This window comes from Bufo bufo, chromosome 9 (assembly GCF_905171765.1).
Source record: "Bufo bufo chromosome 9, aBufBuf1.1, whole genome shotgun sequence".
Lineage (NCBI taxonomy): Eukaryota > Metazoa > Chordata > Amphibia > Anura > Bufonidae > Bufo > Bufo bufo.
Window position 1 is genome coordinate 89229588 of NC_053397.1, and position 19257 is coordinate 89248844.

General features: G+C 45.7%; 1 protein-coding gene across 2 annotated transcripts in view; it reads left to right on the plus strand.

Annotated features, from left to right (window-relative positions):
- The first annotated feature begins 9109 nt into the window (after positions 1 to 9109).
- Positions 9110 to 19257, plus strand: part of CAMSAP2 (calmodulin regulated spectrin associated protein family member 2) — a 128622-nt gene continuing 118474 nt past the window's right edge. For both annotated transcript variants that reach the window (XM_040406809.1, XM_040406810.1), the window contains exon 1: positions 9110 to 9957. In XM_040406809.1, coding sequence (XP_040262743.1) covers positions 9816 to 9957 — 142 coding nt within the window. In that variant the 5' untranslated portion in view covers positions 9110 to 9815. The remainder of the gene's footprint in view (positions 9958 to 19257) is intronic.

A 19257-nucleotide genomic window follows, 5' to 3' on the forward strand; every position in this document is an offset into this window, starting at 1 on the left:
AAGGTCTTTTGTGGGGTTAAAAATAAAACAATTTAACTCACCTCATCCACTTGATCGGGCAGCCGGGCACTTTTTCCAGCCAGGTCCTGAAAGAAGAAGAAGAAATAATACGAGCCCGGCTGTGCGATCAAGTGGATGAGGTGAGTTACATCTTTTTTTTTAACTCCACAATGGACCTTTTACCTAGCATTCTGAATTAAAGAATGCTATTATTTTCCCTTATGACCATGTTATAATGGAAAATAATAAAATATACAGAACACCGATCCCAAGCCCGAACTTCTGTGAAGAAGTCCAGGTTCGGGTCTGGGTACCACAGTTAGTTTTTTATCACACGCGTGCAAAACGCATTGCACCTGAGCGATAAAAACTGAACAATGGAACGCAATTGTAACATCCCAGAATTATGTTACTAAACTCTTTTACCCCGCTACAACCTGTTAAGTGTATCTGCATTGTCATCCTGTGTAATTTAACATCACATTCTCACAAATGTGCATATTGAAACCCTTGTTAAAGGGCTTCTACCACCTCATTTTGACCTAATTAGCTCTCAGACACTAGCGATCTGCTAGTGTCTGATCTACCTAACCATGCTATTCTCAGACCTGTGTGTGGATCCGTTTCACAAAAAAAAGAACTTTTATTAATATGCTAATGAGCCTCTAGGTGCTATGGGGGCGTCTTTTCAGCACCTAGAGGCTCGGTCTACTCACATTGTATGCCGCCCCGCTCGTCCGTTAAGCCCGCCCATCTCCTCTTGAATGCCATCCTCCATCTGAGCCAGCGGACGAATTCTCGCGCCTGCGCCGTGCGCGTCTGTATTCGGCGCAGACGCAGTGAATGTCTGACCGCTGCCTGCACAGACATCTCGGTCATCGGCGCAGTGGAGATGTCTGTGCAGGGAGCGGTAATTTTTTTAGTGAAACGGATCCACACACAGGTCTGAGAATAGCATTGTTAGGTAGATCAGACACTAGCAGATCGCTAGTGTCTGAGAGCTAATTAGGTCAAAATGAGGCGGTAGAAACCCTTTAAATGTATTTGCTGTAATTTCCATGTACACCAGCAGGTGGCAGCAATGTGTTACCAGGGCCTTAGTTCAGTTTAGCATATCTAGACTGGAATAGTACATTCCAGTTTAGCCCCCCCCCCCTCTATGAGCAGAAGTGGGCTGGCCCATGTCCTGCCTCATGGGGAGGGAAGGAAGTTCAGTTAGTGTGCCAGCCACCCCGGCTAGGGGAAGGCTGTGCTGGTAGGAGCTCCCAGTTCTAGGGTTCCAACCCAGGATCGTGTCTCGGCTGAGACCAAAGATCTTCACCCCCAGTCTGAGCCTTCAGCCTCAGCTGGTTGACAAGTAAGCAGCCACCTCCAGATCTCCAGAAAGAACCATTCCCTGTGAGCTGTGAGTACATCCCTAGACCAGGAGAAGCCAAATTCCTCCTCAGCTAGTCAGTCCCCAACACAGCAGAAGATAGACAGAGCAGAACACAGATTCCTGCCATATTCTCTAGGCATATGATAGACGCAGAAGAGATAGTAATCCCTGCCATATATTGCCAATACCTGCTGGGACCCAAGACTATAGCTGTATCTCATGTGGATTAATGCTGCCTCCAGTAAAGACAAGTTTGAATTATATTTCAAGTCTGGATCTCATTCATTGCTACCAAGTTCCTCAATTACTCCTACTAGCAACACACTCATTTATTGCAAGTGAGCCAGGATCCAGGAGTCCAGCCGTACCAAGGTAGGAGACACAGTTGACACTATTACTACTGCTACACAGAGACATTACACCACTCTGGCATTCCTAACCTGGTATGTGAGTTGCAACACCTTAAAGGGCCCTGAGACTGTACCCTGCGCACGCTGCAATTGGCGTCACAAACAAAAACTCTTAACTATAATTTACACCTGACCCAGTCATTGCATATTATAGCGTCGGTGTGCATAACCCCAATCCGGCTTACTGCACAATCGCAGTCAAAACTGACTGCAATCGCACGATTTTCCCTAATCACAGACGCAACGCATCCGGACCTAATCCGGACATGCTCGTCTGTAAGGGGCCTTAGAGATGAGCCAAATTTACAAAAATTCAATTTGGCTGCTTCACCGAATTTCACAAAGAAATTCACTTTGTGACGAATTACTTCATCACGAAGCGCATTTCTTTGTAAGTACAACAACAACAACAACGAAACATTTGTAAAGCGCTTTTCTCCCGTAGGACTCAAAGCGCATAAGCTTGTCTCAGATCGGTACATAGTGATATGTACAGGGGGAAAAAGTTATGTGATCGTAAATGCCAGGCTAAACATGTGGCTTTTCAGTTTTGATTTAAATGTGTCCAGGGTTGGAGCTGTCTTGATTGCGTTTGGCCGGGCATTCCACAAGGTAGGGGCAGCATGACAGAAAGCTCTGGCTCCAAAGGTTTTTAGTTGAATTCTGGTGGTGGTCAAGTTATTGGATCCTTTTGTTCTGAGGTTGTGTGAGGTGTGACGCAGATGCAACAACACCTTCAGGTATCTGGGGCCTAGGTCGTAGGGATTTGAATGTTAGCATGCCAATTTTAAAAAAGGATTCTCCATTTTATGGGTAACCAGTGTAGTGAGCGGAGGATTGGTGTTATGTGACAGTGGCGGGGTTGGCTTGTTAACAGTCTTGCGGCAGCATTCTGTACTAGCTGCAGGCGGTGTAGGTCTTTATTAGGAAGGCCTACATAGAGGGCTTTGCAATAGTCTAGCCGTGATGTGATGAAGGTGTGAACTAGGGTTGGAAGATCTTCTGAAGGAATGAGGTGCTTAATTTTTGCAATATTCCTTAGGTGAAAAAAGGAGTGTTTCACCACAGCTGAAATTTGGTTCCTGAGGTTTAACTCCTTATCCATCAGTAAACCCAAGCTGTGCAGAGTGTTGGAGCTAGTAAGGTCTGAGTTCCCTACCCTCAGTGGTGTTGACTGTGTCTGGAGCTGTTTTGCTGTTAGGCGCTGGCCTCCGATGACAAGAACCTCTGTTTTGTCAGCATTTATTTTGAGCCAGTTTCCATTCATCCACTCCTGAAGCTCGGCTAAGCATGGGTTTATTTTTGGGATTGGGTCTGTCATATGGGGTTTGAATGACATATATAGCTGGGTGTCATCAGCATAGCAGTGGTATGTTAGACCGTGTTTTTGGATGATTTTCCCGAGTGGCAGCATGTATATGGTAAACAACAAAGGGGATAGGATTGAGCCCTGGGGCACACCATATTTTAGTGGTACAGGGTAGGACTGGAAAGGCCCAAAGGCTACCCTTTGAGTTCTGCCAGCCAGGAAGGAGGAGAACCATTGGAGGACTAAACCATCAATGCAACAGTACTCTTGCAGATTTCTTGATCAATTGTATCAAAAGCCGCTGAGAGATCAAGCAGTACCAGGATGGAACACTCGCCTCTGTCTCCGGACAAGAGCTGTTTCACAGCTGTGGTGCTTCTTGAAGCCAGATTGTAGGGGGTCAAAGATGTTGTTCATTGAGAGCCTGGCTTCAAGTTGGAGATATGCAGCCTTCTCAATAACTTTTCCCAAAAAGGGAAGGTTGGAGACCGGTCTGTAGTTGCTCAGAATATCCTGATCTAGGGATGGTTTCTTGAGTAGTGGCCTGATGATTGCTTCTTTCAGACAGGTAGGAAACTTCCCCACTTGCAAGGAGCAGTTGACTATCTTATGGAATGCTGGCATGAACAGATCAGGGCATTTCAACATGAACTGTGTGGGTCCAGGGTCCAGGTAGTCTGGCGAAGGTTTAGATTAGAAGGATGTTTGAGATGGCGGGTGCAATGACAGGGAACGGTGATTGTGCTGTCCCCCTTCATTGAACTTCTCAGATGCCGCGTTCATCGTTGATCATGGCATCTAAAATAAAAAAATGAAGGCTTTCAGGGGTTAATCAGTTAAAAAAAGATACTCATCTCATCTATTTGAGCGCGAAGAGGCCGCCGCGGCCATCTTGCTTGAAGATGCCACACAAAATCTTGTGCGGTGCATGATGTCATCACACTGGCCGGTTATATATGTAACCGCACTCGAGATTTTGCACGGTATCTTCAATCAAGATGGCCGCAGCAGCCTCTTTGCGTTCAAATAAATGAGATGAGTATGATTATTTTTTTTACCGCCATTTCAGTGAAAATTGATTCGTTACCACGAAGCATAAGGTAATTCGGCTACGCAGTCAATTAAATTTTTCCTGAAATTCGGATTGAAGCCCACTTTGGATACTTCGATTTGCTCAACACTACTAAGGAAAGGTAAAGGGTTGGAAAAACAAATGAAAAAAGCTACAGCTAAAGCTGCATTTTGAAAAATATACAACTGATGTAAAAAACAAACCACGAGAAAACAAGCTGCTTGTGGAGTGTTTTTAATTTCTCAGCTGTACTCGGGTCTCTCCGGTGCTCCTATAGAAAGAAATTGAGGGGCAACGTGCATTTCCGATCAGCCGTTCCATTCATTGGAGGGAGGGAGGTAGGAGGCACCTGTTCACGTGATCGGTGGGGGTCCCAGCAGTTGGACCCCTACCGATCTAATAATCATCCCTATCCTGTGTATAGGGCATAACTTTCTCTAACAGGAATAGCCCTTTAACCTCCTCCCGACCGCCTAACGCAGGGATGCGTCCTGCGGGCGGCCGGGTTATTCCTCCTAGACGCATATACGCGTCATCTCGCGATACGCGAGATTTCCTGTGAACGCGCGTTCACAGGATTGCAAGGTAAACAAGTTGATCTACAGCCTGCTAGCGGCGATCATTCGCTGGCAGGCTGTAGATGCGATTTTTTTTTTAACCCCAGAAAGGTATATCAGACGCTGTTTTGTTAACAGCGTCTGATATACCTGCTACCTGGTCCTCTGGTCCCTTTTGCTTGGATCGACCACCAGGCAGCTCTGTAAGTAGCACCAAGCACCACACTACTGTACACTACACCCCCCCCCCCCCCTGTCACTTAGTAACCCCTTATTAACCCCTGATCCCCCCATATAGACTCCCTGATCACCCCCCTGTCATTGATCACCCCCCTGTAAGGCTCCATTCAGACGTCCGTATGTGTTTTGCGGATCCACGGATCCGCAAAACACGGACACCGGCAATGTGCTTTCCGCATTTTGCGGATCCGCACATTGCCAGAACTATATAGAAAATGCCTTTTCTTGTCCGCAATTGCGGACAAGAATAGGACATGTTCTATATTTTTGCGGAACGGAAGTGCGGACCCGGAAGTGCAGATCAGCAATTCCGGATCCGAGCGGGACAAAGTCTGTCCCCATAGAAATGAATGGGTACGCAATTCCGTTCCTCAAAATGCGGAACAGAATTGCGGACGTGTGAATGGGGTCTAAGGGTCCTTTATCAACGCCAGTTAGTTAGCCACTTGTTAGGTAGTTAGCGCCCACCACACCGCAGTCACTGATTAGCGTCATCGCTGTCGCTAATCAGCACTAGTACTATATAGTATCTGTAAGTGATTAAGACTGATCGCAATCAGATCTATATCAGTACATTAGGGTCACCTTAGGCTCTACAAAAAACGCAGTGTTCGCCCGATCAGGCCTGATCTTGTGCACACACTTGCGTTCAGTCTGCCCCTAAGGAAGTGACAGAAATGGGTTTTTTTTCTGATCACTGCAAAAACACCGTAAAATCGCTGCGGCGCTATAAAGATTACTTTTGAGCTTTTTGGATCTTTATTAGCAATCGCACATTTTTTGGCAGAGATTTTTTCATCCACATTGATCGATGCGAATGAAGAAATCTGTGCCGTTCATTTTTTCTTTCAGCCCAGAGGCTGAACGGAAAAAAAAAATCTCATTACCCCTATGCTCAATATAAGGCCTCATGCACACGACCGTGCCGTTTTTTGCGGTCTGCAAAGCGCGGACAAGAATAGGACATGTTATATTTTTTTAGCAGGGCCGCGGAACGGAGCCACGGATGCGGACAGCACACGGAGTGCTGTCCGCATCTTTTGCGGCCCCATTGAAATGAATGGGTCCGCAACCGAGCCGCCAAAACGGCGGCTCGGATGCGGACCCAAACAACGGTCGTGTGCATGAGGCCTAAGCAGAATAGCAGAAACTCCTAATGCTGGCCATACATGTAATGATTGCGGAGACCCTCAAATGCAAGTACAAACACCCCACAAATGACCCCATTTTGGAAAGAAGACACCCCAAGGTATTCGCTGAGGGGCATATTGAGTCCATGAAAGATTAAACTTTTTGTCACAAGTTAGCGGAAACAAGAAAAAATCAATTTACGCTAACTTGTGCCCAAAAAATAAATCTTCTATGAACTCGCCATGCTCCTCACGGAATACCTTGGGGTGTCTTCTTTCCAAAATGGTGTCACATGTGGGGTATTTATACTGCCCTGGCATTTTAGGGGCCCTAAAGCGTGAGAAGAAGTCTGGAATCTAAAATGCCTAAAAATGCCCTCCTAAAAGGTACTCGTTGGACTTTCGGCCCCTTTGCGCATCTTGGCTGCAAAAAAGTGTCACACATGTGGTATCGCCGTACTCAAGAGAAGTAGGGCAATGTGTTTTGGGGTGTATTTTTACATATAACCATACTGGGTGAGAGAAATATCTCTGTAAAATGACAACTTTGTATAAAAAAATGTAAAAAGTTGTCATTTACAGAGATATTTCTCTCACACAGTATGGGTATATGTAAAAATACACCCCAAAACACATTGCCCTACTTCTTCTGAGTACGGTGATACCACATGTGTGACACTTTTTTGCAGCCTAGGTGGGCAAAGGGGCCCAAATTCCAATGAGTACTTTTAGGATTTCACAGGGCATTTTTTACGCATTTGGATTCCAAACTACTTCTCACGCTTTAGGGCCCCTAAAATACCAGGGCAGTATAAATACCCCATAAGTGACCCCATTTTGGAAAGAAGACACCCCAAGGTATTTCGTGAGGGGCATGGCGAGTTCATGTAAAATTTTATTTTTTGTCACAAGTTAGTGGAATATGAGACTTTGTAAGAGAAAAAAATATATATATCATTTTCCGCTAACTTGTGCCAAAAAAAAAATATTCTAGGAACTCGCCATGCCCCTCATGGAATACATTGGGGTGTCTTCTTTCCAAAATGGGGTCACTTGTGGGGTATTTATACTGCCCTGGTATTTTAGGGGCCCTAAAGCGTGAGAAGTAGTTTGGAATCCAAATGCGTAAAAAATGCCCTGTGAAATTCTAAAAGTACTCATTGGAATTTTGGCCCCTTTGCCCACCTAGGCTGCAAAAAAGTGTCACACATGTGGTATTGCCATACTCAGGAGAAGTAGGGCAATGTGTTTTGGGGTGTATTTTTACATATACCCATACTGTGTGTGAGAAATATCTCTGTAAATGAGAACTTTTAAAAAAAAATTATACAAAGTTGTCAATTTACAGAGATATTTCTCTCACCCAGCATGGGTATTTGTAAAAATACACCCCAAAACAGGTTGCCCTACTTCTCCTGAGTACGGCGATACCACATGTGTGACAATTTTTTGCAGCCTAGGTGCGTAAAGGGGCCGAAAGTCCAACGAGTACATTTAGGCTTTACAGGGTTGCTCACAATTTAGCCCCGCCCAAAATGCCAGAACAGTAAACACACCCCACAAATGACCCCATTTCGGAAAGTAGACACCCCAAGGTATTCATTGAGGGGCATAGTGAGTCCGTGGGAGATTTATTTTATTTTTTTTGCCAGAATATTTTATTCTCAGAAAATGTCATTTTCTGCTAACTTGTGAAAAAAAATTAAATCATACATGAACTCACCATGCCCCTCCGCGAATACTTTGGGGTGTCTTCTTTCTAAAATGGGGTCATTTGGGGGGTATTTATACTATCCTGGCATTCTAGCACCTCAAGAAACATGACAGGTGCTCAGAAAGTCAGAGCTGCTTCAAAATGCGGAAATTCACATTTTTGTACCATAGTTTGTAAATGCTATAATTTTTGCGCAAACCAATAAATATACACTTATTGGATTTTTTTTTATCAAAGACATGTAGCACAATAAATTCTGACACAAACTTGTATAGAAATGTAATTATATTTGAACAATTTAACCAGAGAAAGTTAAAAATACACTTTCTTTGAGAAAATTGCGGTCTATTTTGATTAATATCGGAAAAACGAAAAATCTTAGCAGCAATGAAATACCACCAAAAGAAAGCTGTATCTGTGAGAAGAGAAGGAGGTAAAATTCATTTGAGTGGTAAGTTGTATGACCGAGCAATAAACGGTGAAAGTAGTGTAGTGCAGAATTGTAAAAAGTGGTCTGGTCATTAAGGGGGTTTAAGCTAGGGGGGCTAAAGTGGTTAACAATACAGACCCACTGAACAGTGTGGTCTTGATTAGTTTAGAGAGGCCACTGAGATCCTTTTGGCCACGCGGTTCTGAAACGCAGCATGGGTGTGTTAGAACTGTAACACGACCAGGCTCTGCGGTCATACAGTTGTGCTCAAATCGTGGTAAGTGTGCACATAGAACTGGAATAATTGCCCATATCAACCAATCAAATTCCACCTTTCATTTTTGACAGCTCTGTTGGAAAATGAAAGGTGGAATCTGATTGGTTGCTATGGGCTACTAAGCCAGTTCTACTTTACACCAGTGTGATAAATGACCCCCATAGGCTCATTGAATGGCGCTCATCTGTGGTCAAACTCAAAGGTCAGCCTTGGATTTCTGCGACACGTACAGGTCTGAATTTTCTGGCGTGTGAACATACCCATACCCTGCAATACTGCCACCCATATATTTGTGTGAGGGAATAAGCTTTACGTCTGTGTTCTAGCTTTATTGGTGGAACGTAAATGAAAAGCATTCCAGATAGCAGCACCGTGTGCATGTGCACATACAAGGAATTGCTCAGGTTAGTGTTACACACAAACATCACAACGTCCGCCACTGACAAGATGCTCCCAGAGCGAGCGCCAGGCCGCGCATGCGTACAAGAATCCTGCTCGGCTCTCTGGCTGCGCCTGCGTCTCTCCCGCCTCTTGCAGACAACGCGCATGCGCTCTATTGACGACTGTGTCTCCTGTCCAGTGCGGCAGGAAAACCCGCAGCGGCGGCGGGCGGGGAGGAAAGGAAACTGGGGAGGGAGACAGGGAAGAGGGTGGAGGAGGAGAGGGGAAGGCGAGGGCGATAACCGGACGGGGGGAGGACGCCAAAATAGGAAGAAACCTAATTGATTTTACCGCTGCCCGGGCCTGGATATCAGCTGCATCTACCAGACATCATCGGAGCCCGGTCATTGGGGCGATAACGGAGCCGCGGTTACCACGGATGACCGGCTACTATGGAAGATATGACAGCTGTCAGCCGGGAATGTATTCTCAATGAATGGGACGTGTGGCCCCGGGGGCCCCGGCACGTCTGAATGTGTGTACCTGGAGGATCACATGACCCGAGGAGAGGAGCTGACAGATTGCTGTAGATCGGAGCATGGAGATCAGCAGGTCGTGTCCTCCCTCACCATGACATCTGTGCTCCCCATCACCTGGCAGTCCCATGTAAACACTACCTTATATATATAGGATCCTGTGGAGGCTGCTATAATTTAAAGGAATAGTCCATGGACGTGAAATCGCTCATGTGATCCTGTCCAGTGGACGGCATTGGATCAGAAAGGTTCTCCGGGTGCGGAGTCTGGTGATGGTGCAGGATTTCCCTCCATACTCCGCTTGTGTTGGAGCCTGATATCTTACATTGACTGGTTTGATGCCGAAAATCATGTAAGTTGCAAGGCCAGCCGATATCAACCATGGTGGATATAGCGGAAAGTGGCCAGGAGGTGAAGAAGACCTTCATTGTTCCAGCCATCAAACCTTTTGATCATTATGACTTCAACAGGGCCAAGGTGGCCAGTAACTTGGCCTGGTTGGTTGCCAAAGCCTTTGGTGCAGGTAAGTCATTGCCGTCCAGAGAAGGGATGTATGCCTGTAGGTTCCTAATGGCAGTAATTGGGGCCTTTCAAGAGTCAGGAATCAAATTTGCGATGCCAGGTTCCCCACCAGTGCGCTTCAAGGGGCCCGACAACCCAACACATTGGTAGGCCCTTCTGGGTTGTATGATTCTGAATAGCTCCAGGTAACATCCCATTCATGTCGTTGGTGCATATCCAAAACCCAAGGAGTTGGACTAAGGCCACTTTCACACAGTCAGGCCTCGTTCACACTTCAGTGTTTGGTCAGTGATTTCCATCAGTGATTTGTGAGCCAAAGCCAGTAGTGAAGGCTGCACAGAGATAAGATATAATGCAAAGATCTGCACCTGTTCTATGTTTAGACCTGCACCTGGTTTTGGCTCACAATCACTGATGGAAATCACTGACCGAACTCTGACAGTGTGAAAGCGGCCTTAGGGCTCATGCACACGACCGTATGTATTTTGCTGTTCGCAAAAAATACGGATGACGTCCGTGTGCATTGCGTATTTTCCGGAACGGAACAGCTGGCCCCTTATAGAACAGTTCTATCCTTGTCCGTAATGCGAACAATAATAGGACATATTCAATTTTTTTTTTTTGCGTAATGGAAATACGGACATATGGAAATGAAATGCACACAGAGTAACTTAGTTTTTTTTGTGTACCCATAAAAATGAATGGTTCCGTATACAGTCCGCAAAAAAAATTGAACGGACACGGAAAGAAAATACGTTTGTGTGAACGAGCCCTTACTTCGAGCTGGCGGCCTTTGGTATAAGTGTGGGCCTAGTTCCTGGATCCTGTCCAGCAGACCCACCATTCCTGAATGACTATCACTTCGAAACCCCATTTACAACTTGTGTGAGTCACATTTTTAGGGCGCATGCACACAACTGTATGTATCTTGCGATTCGCAAAACGCAGATCCGCAAAAAATATGGATGACGTCTGTGTGCTTTCCGTATTTTGCGGAACGGAACAGCTGGCTCCTAATAGAACAGTCCTATATTTGTTCGTAATGCCGACAATAATAGGACATGTTTTTTCTTTGCGGAATCGGAATGCACTCGGAGTAACTTCTGTTTTTGTTTGCGGACCCATTGAAATGAATGGTTCCGCATACAGTCCCCCCCAAAAAACGGAACGGGCACGGAAAGAAAATACGTTTGTGTGCATGAGCCCTTACAGTGACAGTCCTGCTGATGACTGTGGCGCCCTCTGTTGGACAGGAAGGTGCTTGTAATCCAATCCTAGCCTTGGGTAAGTGTTTATAGCAGAATCCAGCAGATGACAGGCTATACCCTGACCTAGAAGATGCTCCTGAGGAGATTTGGTGGCCACCTCCACCATACAAGGTGGCAGATCCTTCCTGGGTGGCCTAGTAATACTCCGGCAAACTTATTGTTTTACCTAGTGCCACAAGTTCAGTTGCTATGGATTAATAGGATTATACATGCAGCTTGGTGTCTGCTGAGGACGCAGATAAAAGTCTGGAAATAAATCTCCTTCTAAGAATTCTCTAATACTGTACATGGCGGTCCTTTTTCATTTGAAGTCAATAGGAGGCGGTTGGTGGTGATTTGTTAGCGGATTCTGCAGCAGAAGACAACTGTTTTCCACAAAGAAATCCAAGGTAGATTTTAATTGTGGAAACATAGCCTGAAGGTATGACTGCACGGCGCAGTCACGTTGCTGCGGTAAACTAATTAGGACCACGCTGTTTATTAACAGTATAGACGACTAAGCAGTGTGGTCATAATTAGTTTAATTGCAGCCCACTGTGGCTCCTAGGGCCACACAGCACCCGGCTGCAGCACAGCCATGTCGTGGTCAGGCCGAGACTTGCAGCTGTTATAAGGATGTCAAAATGCCGCCACATAACAGCTGTCTGAATGAGGTCTTAAAAGGGGCTTATCCCCTCAGATTATACTTGCCCTGATCCCTGCACTGCGGCTGCTGCACCTTCCCATCGCGCAGATCAAAACATGCGGGGATGAGCCTCTCTAGCGCCACCCGCGTCACGGCCGGCTATTGGCTGCTCCCCCCGTCACCGGATGCTTTGATGCAGTGGCTGCCATGCGGGGATGAGGAGTGATGCGGATGCCGGGGAGCAGGGTAAGTATAATCTATATGAGGGGCCCGGGCATTGGGGGGGGCATGTTTTATACTTTGGATAGCCCCTTTAAGCTCATCTCAGTCCATGAAATACGCTCCATGTGACATTAGCATTTCCGGGACCAAGCACATAATGATTTATAAAGCTGTGTGTTCCTGCCGGACCTCAGCTGTACTGAACTGCAGCCACATCATGCCCTCAGTCCCATTCAGTACAGTGACTATACTAGTGTGAGATTAGCCTTAGACCTCTTTCACAAGACCATTGGTGGAGCAATGGTGCATCATGCGGAGTAACTCCACCCAAGGTGCGCCAAAAGCCTTACTTGTATAAGAATGAGAAATCGGTGTTGAGTGTTCCCCAAGTCCAGGCCTCAGGGCCCACCTACCGGTCAGGATTTGAGAATATCCCAAAGAATGAATACCTGCTGGGGTAAGTCCTGATGCACTATCCTTGGGATAGCCCATCAATATCTGATTGATAATCAGCCATTTGGGAACAGCTGAGGCACTGGAACCTTAAAGGAGTTGTCCATGTTTTACTATTGACGACCTATCCTCAGGATAGGTCATCAATATCAGATCAGCGGGGGTCCGACACCCGGCTGACGTGAATCAAGGCAGCCATAAACATTCAGTAGCTGTCTGCCGACCGCCATCTCTCCCAACTCCCTTGTACACGTTCGGCTTGGCTGAATATATGTATTAATGCAGAGCGTTTACTTGCACGCCATCGACATTGTAGCGGCTCTGCAGTGTAAGTTCTAGACTTGACAGCGGCGAATCAATGGATGTCGTGTATCTGGACTTCTCCAAAGCATTTGACACTGTACCACATAAAAGGTTAGTATATAAAATGAGAATGCTTGGACTGGGAGAAAACGTCTGTATGTGGGTAAGTAACTGGCTGAGGGATAGAAAACAGAGGGTGGTTATTAGGCTACTTTCACACCTGCGTTTAGGTCGGATCCGTCTGGTATGTGCCCAGACGGATCCGCACCTATAATGCAAACGCTTAGATCCGTTCAGAACGGATCCGTTTGCATTGCCATGAATAAAAAAAAAATTATTATTATTTTTTTGTTCATGATAATGCAAACGGATCCGTTTTGACTTTACATTGAAAGTCAATGGGAGACGGATCCGTTTTAAAATTGAGCCATATCTGTGTCAACTTCAAACGGATCCGTCCCCATTGACTTACATTGTAAGTCTGGACGGATCCGTTTGCCTCCGCACGGCCAGGCGGACACCTGAACGCTGCAAGCTGCGTTCAGGTGTCCGCCTGCTGAGCGGAGCGGAGGACAAACGGAGCCAGACTGATGCATTCTGAGCGGATCTGCGTCCACTCAGAATGCATTAGGGCTGGACGGATCCGTTCGGGGCCGCTTGTGAGAGCCTTCAAACGGAACTCACAAGCGGAGCCCCGAACGCTAGTGTGAAAGTAGCCTTAACGGTACACACTCAGATTGGGTCACTGTCACTAGTGGAGTACCTCAGGGGTCAGTATTGGGCCCTATTCTCTTCAATATATTTATTAATGATCTTGTAGAAGGCTTGCATAGTAAAGTATCAATTTTCGCAGATGACACTAAACTGTGTAAAGTAATTAACACTGAAGAGGACAGTATACTACTACAGAGGGATCTGGATAGACTGGAGGCTTGGGCAGATAAGTGGCAGATGAGGTTTAACACTGAGAAATGTAAAGTTATGCACATGGGAAGGAATAATGCAAGTCACCCGTACATACTAAATGGTAAAACACTCGGTAACACTGACATGGAAAAGGATCTAGGAATTTTAATAAACAGCAAACTAAGCTGCAAAAACCAGTGTCAGGCAGCTGCTGCCAAGGCCAATAAGATAATGGGTTGCATCAGAAGGGGTATAGATGCCCGTGATGAGAACATATTCCTACCACTTTACAAATCATTAGTCAGACCACACATGGAGTACTGTGTACAGTTCTGGGCTCCAGTGAACAAGGCAGACATAGCAGAGCTGGAGAGGGTTCAGAGGAGGGCAACTAAAGTAATAACTGGAATAGGGCAACTACAGTACCCTGAAAGATTATCAAAATTAGGGTTATTCACTTTAGAAAAAAGACGACTGAGGGGAGATCTAATTACTATGTATAAATATATCAGGGGTCAGTACAGAGATCTATCCCATCATCTATTTATCCCCAGGACTGTGACGAGGGGACATCCTCTGCGTTTGGAGGAAAGAAGGTTTGTACACAAACATAGAAGAGGATTCTTTACGGTAAGAGCAGTGAGACTATGGAACTCTCTGCCTGAGGAGGTGGTGATGGTGAGTACAATAAAGGACTTCAAGAGGGGCCTGGACGTATTTCTGGAGCGTAATAATATTATAGGTTATTGCTACTAGAGAGGGGTCGTTGATCCAGGGAGATATTCTGATTGCCTGATTGGAGTCGGGAAGGAATCCCCCCCCCCCCTAAAATGAGGAGTTTTTTTTTTTTGCCTTCTGGATCAACTTTCAGGATAACAGGCCGAACTGGATGGACAGATGTCTTTTTTTTGGCCTTATGTACTATGTTAGAAAACTACTGGGATATGATGTTCCACCTATTCATGGTGAATGAGAGCAGCCCCTAAAATTATATTTTCTAAATTTCATCTACACAGTAAAAAAAATGTATGAATTTTTTTTAATGCACAAATTGACCTGCAGTGCAGATTTAGAAACTTGCGCTATGTCGGTTGTCTGTGCAGATTTTACCCTTTGCAATGGATAATGGATGAGATCCGGGGCAAATGCACATCTTCTGATCCGTCAGAAGAACAGAAAAAAATAAGAAAAACTGGTCTGTTATTTTGATCATTGGTTTGTATCACCTTCGTCAGAGATCAGTTATTTTTGACGGATCAGTTTTTTTTTTGTTTTGTTTTTCTGATGGATCAGAAAAAAGGAAAGCTAAATGGTGAACTCACCCTAAGGCCTCCTGCACACGGCCGTTGGGCGGCTGTGGCCGTATTGCTGCCCGCAAACGGCTGGTCGGCAATCCACGGCCGCTGGCCGTGTGCACCCCACATCACGGATGCGGACCCATTCACTTGAATGGATCCGCAATTCCGGAGATGCGGAACGGAACACCGGAAGCACTACGGAGTGCTTCTGTGGTGTCTCTTTCCGCAGTCAAATTTTTTTGCGGTGCGGACTAACCATGGGTCCGGCTCGCTGTATGGATGTTGCCCGTGCTATGGGGACCGCAATTGCGGTTCCCAATGCACGGAGCAGCCACACAACGACCGTGTGCATGAGGCCTAACACATGCTGATTTTGGTGGTGATTTGTTACAGAAAAGCAGTGAAATCCAAGGGAAAATGAGTGCGTAAAATCCCCATAAACTACACTGCCTGAGGCTTCTTTCACATGGGCGTTAGGGATTTTCTCAGGGTGCGTTCAGTTAAACCTGCATCATTCTGCAAGCAAGTTCTGTCAGTTTTGTCTGCAATTGCATCCAGTGTTTGTTTTTCCGCACGGGTGCAATCGGTTTTGATGCGTTTTTCACACGCGTGAAAAAAAGCCTGAAGAATTCCAAGCATCATTTCCTAACAACCATCAGTGAAAAACGCATTGCATTCAGATTGCGTCCAGGTTACATCCGGATGCAATGCGTTTTTCGCGGAAGCCCCATGCACTTCTAGGGGCCAGGGCTCTAGAACATGCTGCGATTCTCACGCAAAGCAGAAATGATGCGTAAAAAACAACGCTCATGTACACAGACCCATTGAAATGAATACGTCGCCAGCGAGTTTTCCACACGGATGCAATGCATGAAGTGAACGCATAGCACCTGCGCGGAAAAGGGACCTAAAGCTTTCACTTTATGCATTTTTTGCTGAAAATCATTAGGTCTAGATGTTAGCTGAAAGTCTATGGGAAATAGGAAATACAGGGCATGCTACTGGTTGTGTTTTTTTTGTGTTTCTGGTGTTTTTTTTAATTCTGGCAATCCGTTTCTCCTCTGGAGGACCTTCTATGTAGGAAAAATGTCATTCAAATGTGTTATTACAAAATGCCACTTAAAAAATAAGTATGTGCTATGCAATAAAAAGTGTCATTCTGCCGGCCTATGCTTGCGGGGTCGATGATCGGAGAGGGGGGACATGCCCCATTACTTGGTTTCTCTAATGACATCAGAGATATCTAGCAGCCACGTATCGCCCCACGTAATGCAACACACATGCATGCCTACCCGATCTGAATGTGCATGTACAAGGGTCTGTTCTAGGAGTACGACACCGGGGGCTGGGACTTCAGCCCTGACAAATTTACAGGCAGAAAAACCGGCTTCAATGTTAGCGTAAAACAGCAGGACCACCCATACAGTCAGATGGGTGTACATTTGGTGGGTGCTTGAGGTATTCACAGCATCATGTTGTCCCCTTTCTCCATGGACCACGGTCTTCAGTGGTGTTTTTTTTAATCTGTGGACCTCTTTGGGGGATGATTATGGGAATATGTCATCTTTTTGTGCCCTTTCAAACCCATTCTTCTCCCTGGCCTCCTGTTCTCCCTGTGTATTAGGCCCCATGCTTACGACCATATCCGTTTTTGTGGTCTGCCAATAGTGGATCCGCTAAACATAGATACAGCCGTGTGCATGCTTCATTTTCCCTATCTGCACGTCTCGTTCTATGTTAGAAATGCTTATTCTTGTCTGCAAAACGGACGAGAAATATAATCATTTTTTTTATTTTTTTTTAGCGGTGCTGGGGAGTGGACATACAGATGCAGATCGCATACAGTAGGCAACGCAGAACTTTTGCAGCCCCACTGAAATGGATAGGTCCGCCGACCTATTGTCCTTGCACCAACAATGTGGCGATTCCCTCTGGTCTGGGGTTCGGGTCACCAGTTGCTGCAGGAATTTCTTCCACTCTCCCATTTTAAATCCATATCGTCCGTTTTTTGCCAGATTTCCCCCCTTGCCCTTTACATTCCATGTGGACGCAGCCTATACCATGTGGAGAGATGATTTGGTCTTTCCTGGGGTAAACCACATTCATGTTCAGCAGCAGGCATTGCTTGTTCGGCCATTGTATATTCTCCATCTCAGTACTCCTATTACCCAAACAGCCCAATTTTTGTGTTAGATTCGTCGGGTCAGTGACCCCCCTGAGAAGCCCTGCATCGTCTTCCCATTACTGGTCTTGTGGAGCTGTTGGAATTTTACTGTTATTGTGACATCCTGAAGAGCAGGGTAGGAGCTCGTGCTGTGACATGTCCTCCATCAGCTTTACCTCCATGACGTGGACATGGAAGATGAAGGTGCGAAGAAATATGTGCTGAGATGCTTGAAGTGCGTGAGTCAGATGAGTCCTTAGCAGCCATGTAATGCCGGTTAATCCGCACCGCCGGATATGTGTAATTACTGTGAAAGCCTCTGTGCAAATCACACTTATTCCTTCCTCCTATAAAGAAGAAGGTCCCGGATTTCAAGACTTTATCCCAAAAAGCTAGTCAGTCATTATTTATTTCTTAATGAAATTCCTTCTGAAAAGAAATGAGCACTTTATGACTCGTCACAGTGATTAAGGCGTGAAGGTTAATAAGACGCAGCGCTTGTTCCTTCTCATCTGGTGATGTGTGCCCATACCTGCTGAAGAAGGGTCCGCAGCTTCGGTAAAGGCACATTCACACGGGCGGGTGAACAGATTGTCGGGTGCTTGTTCAGTGGAGGTGAAGCTCTACATTCAGATGCAGCGATCACCTCCACAGTATGACGACGAGGGATCGCAATTGTGATCCCTCGTCAAAATACATACAGTGCCTTGCAAAAGTATTCACCCCCTTGACTTTTTTTCGTATTTTGGTGCCTCACAATCTAGGATTAACATGGAATGTTTGAGGATTTGCATCATTTAATTTACAGAACATGCCCATAACTTTCAAGATGTTTTTTTATTATTTTTTTTTTTTATTGTGAAGCAAACGACAAAAAGAAAAAAATAACAGAAAAGGTCAATGTGCATAACTATTCACCCCCCTAAAGTCAATACTTTGTAGAGCCACCTTTTGCAGCAATCACAGCTCCAAGTCGCTTTGGATAAGTCTCTATGAGCTTGCCACATCTTACCACTGGGATTTTTGCCCATTCCTCCTTGTAAAACTGCTCCAGCTCCTTCAAGTTGGATGGTTTGCGCTTGTGAACAGCAATCTTTAAGTCTGATCACAGATTTTCCATTGGATTGAGATCTGGGCTTTGACTAGGCCATTCCAATACATTTACATGTTTCCCCTTAAACCACTCATGTGTTGCTTTTGCAGTGTGTTTGGTCATTGTCCTGCTGGAAGGTGAACCACCGTCCTAGCCTCAGATCACGCACAGAGTGGTACAGGTTTTGCTGAAGAATATCCCTGTATTTAGCACCATCCATCATTCCCTTAACTCTGACCAGTTTCCCAGTCCCATCCCCACAGCATGATGCTGCCACCACCATGTCTCACTGTGGGGATGGTGTTCTTTGGGTGATGTGATGTGTTGGGTTTGCACCAGACAAAGCATTTTCTTTGATGGCTGAAAAGTTCAATTTTAGTCTCATCAGACCAGAGCACCTTCCTCCATACATTTTGGGAGTCTCCCACATTCCTTTTTGCAAACTCACAACGTGCCTTTTTGTTTTTAGCTGAAAGTAATGGCTTTCTTCTGGCCACTCTGCCATAAAGCTCAACTCTATGCAGTGTACGGCTTATTGTCGTCCTATGTACAGATACTCCAGTCTCTGCTGTGGAACTCTGCAGCTTCTCCAGGGTTACCTTAGGTCTCTGTGCTGCTTCTCTGATTACTGCCCTCCTTGCCCGGTCCGTGAGTCTTGGTGGGTGGCCGTCTCTTGGCAGGTTTGCTGTTGTGCCATGTTCTTTCCATTTGGTTCTGATAGATTTGATGATGCTCCTGGGCATCATCAAAGATTTGGATATTTTTTTATAACCTAACCCTGACTTGTACTTCTCAACAACATTGTCCCTTACTTGTTTGGAGAGTTCCTTGGTCTTCATGGCAGTGTTTGGTTAGTGATGCCTCTTGCTTAGGTGTTGCAGCCTCTGGGGCCTTGCAAATAAGGTGTGTATATGTAATGACAGATCATGTGACACTTAGATTGCACACAGGTGGACATCATCTCACTAA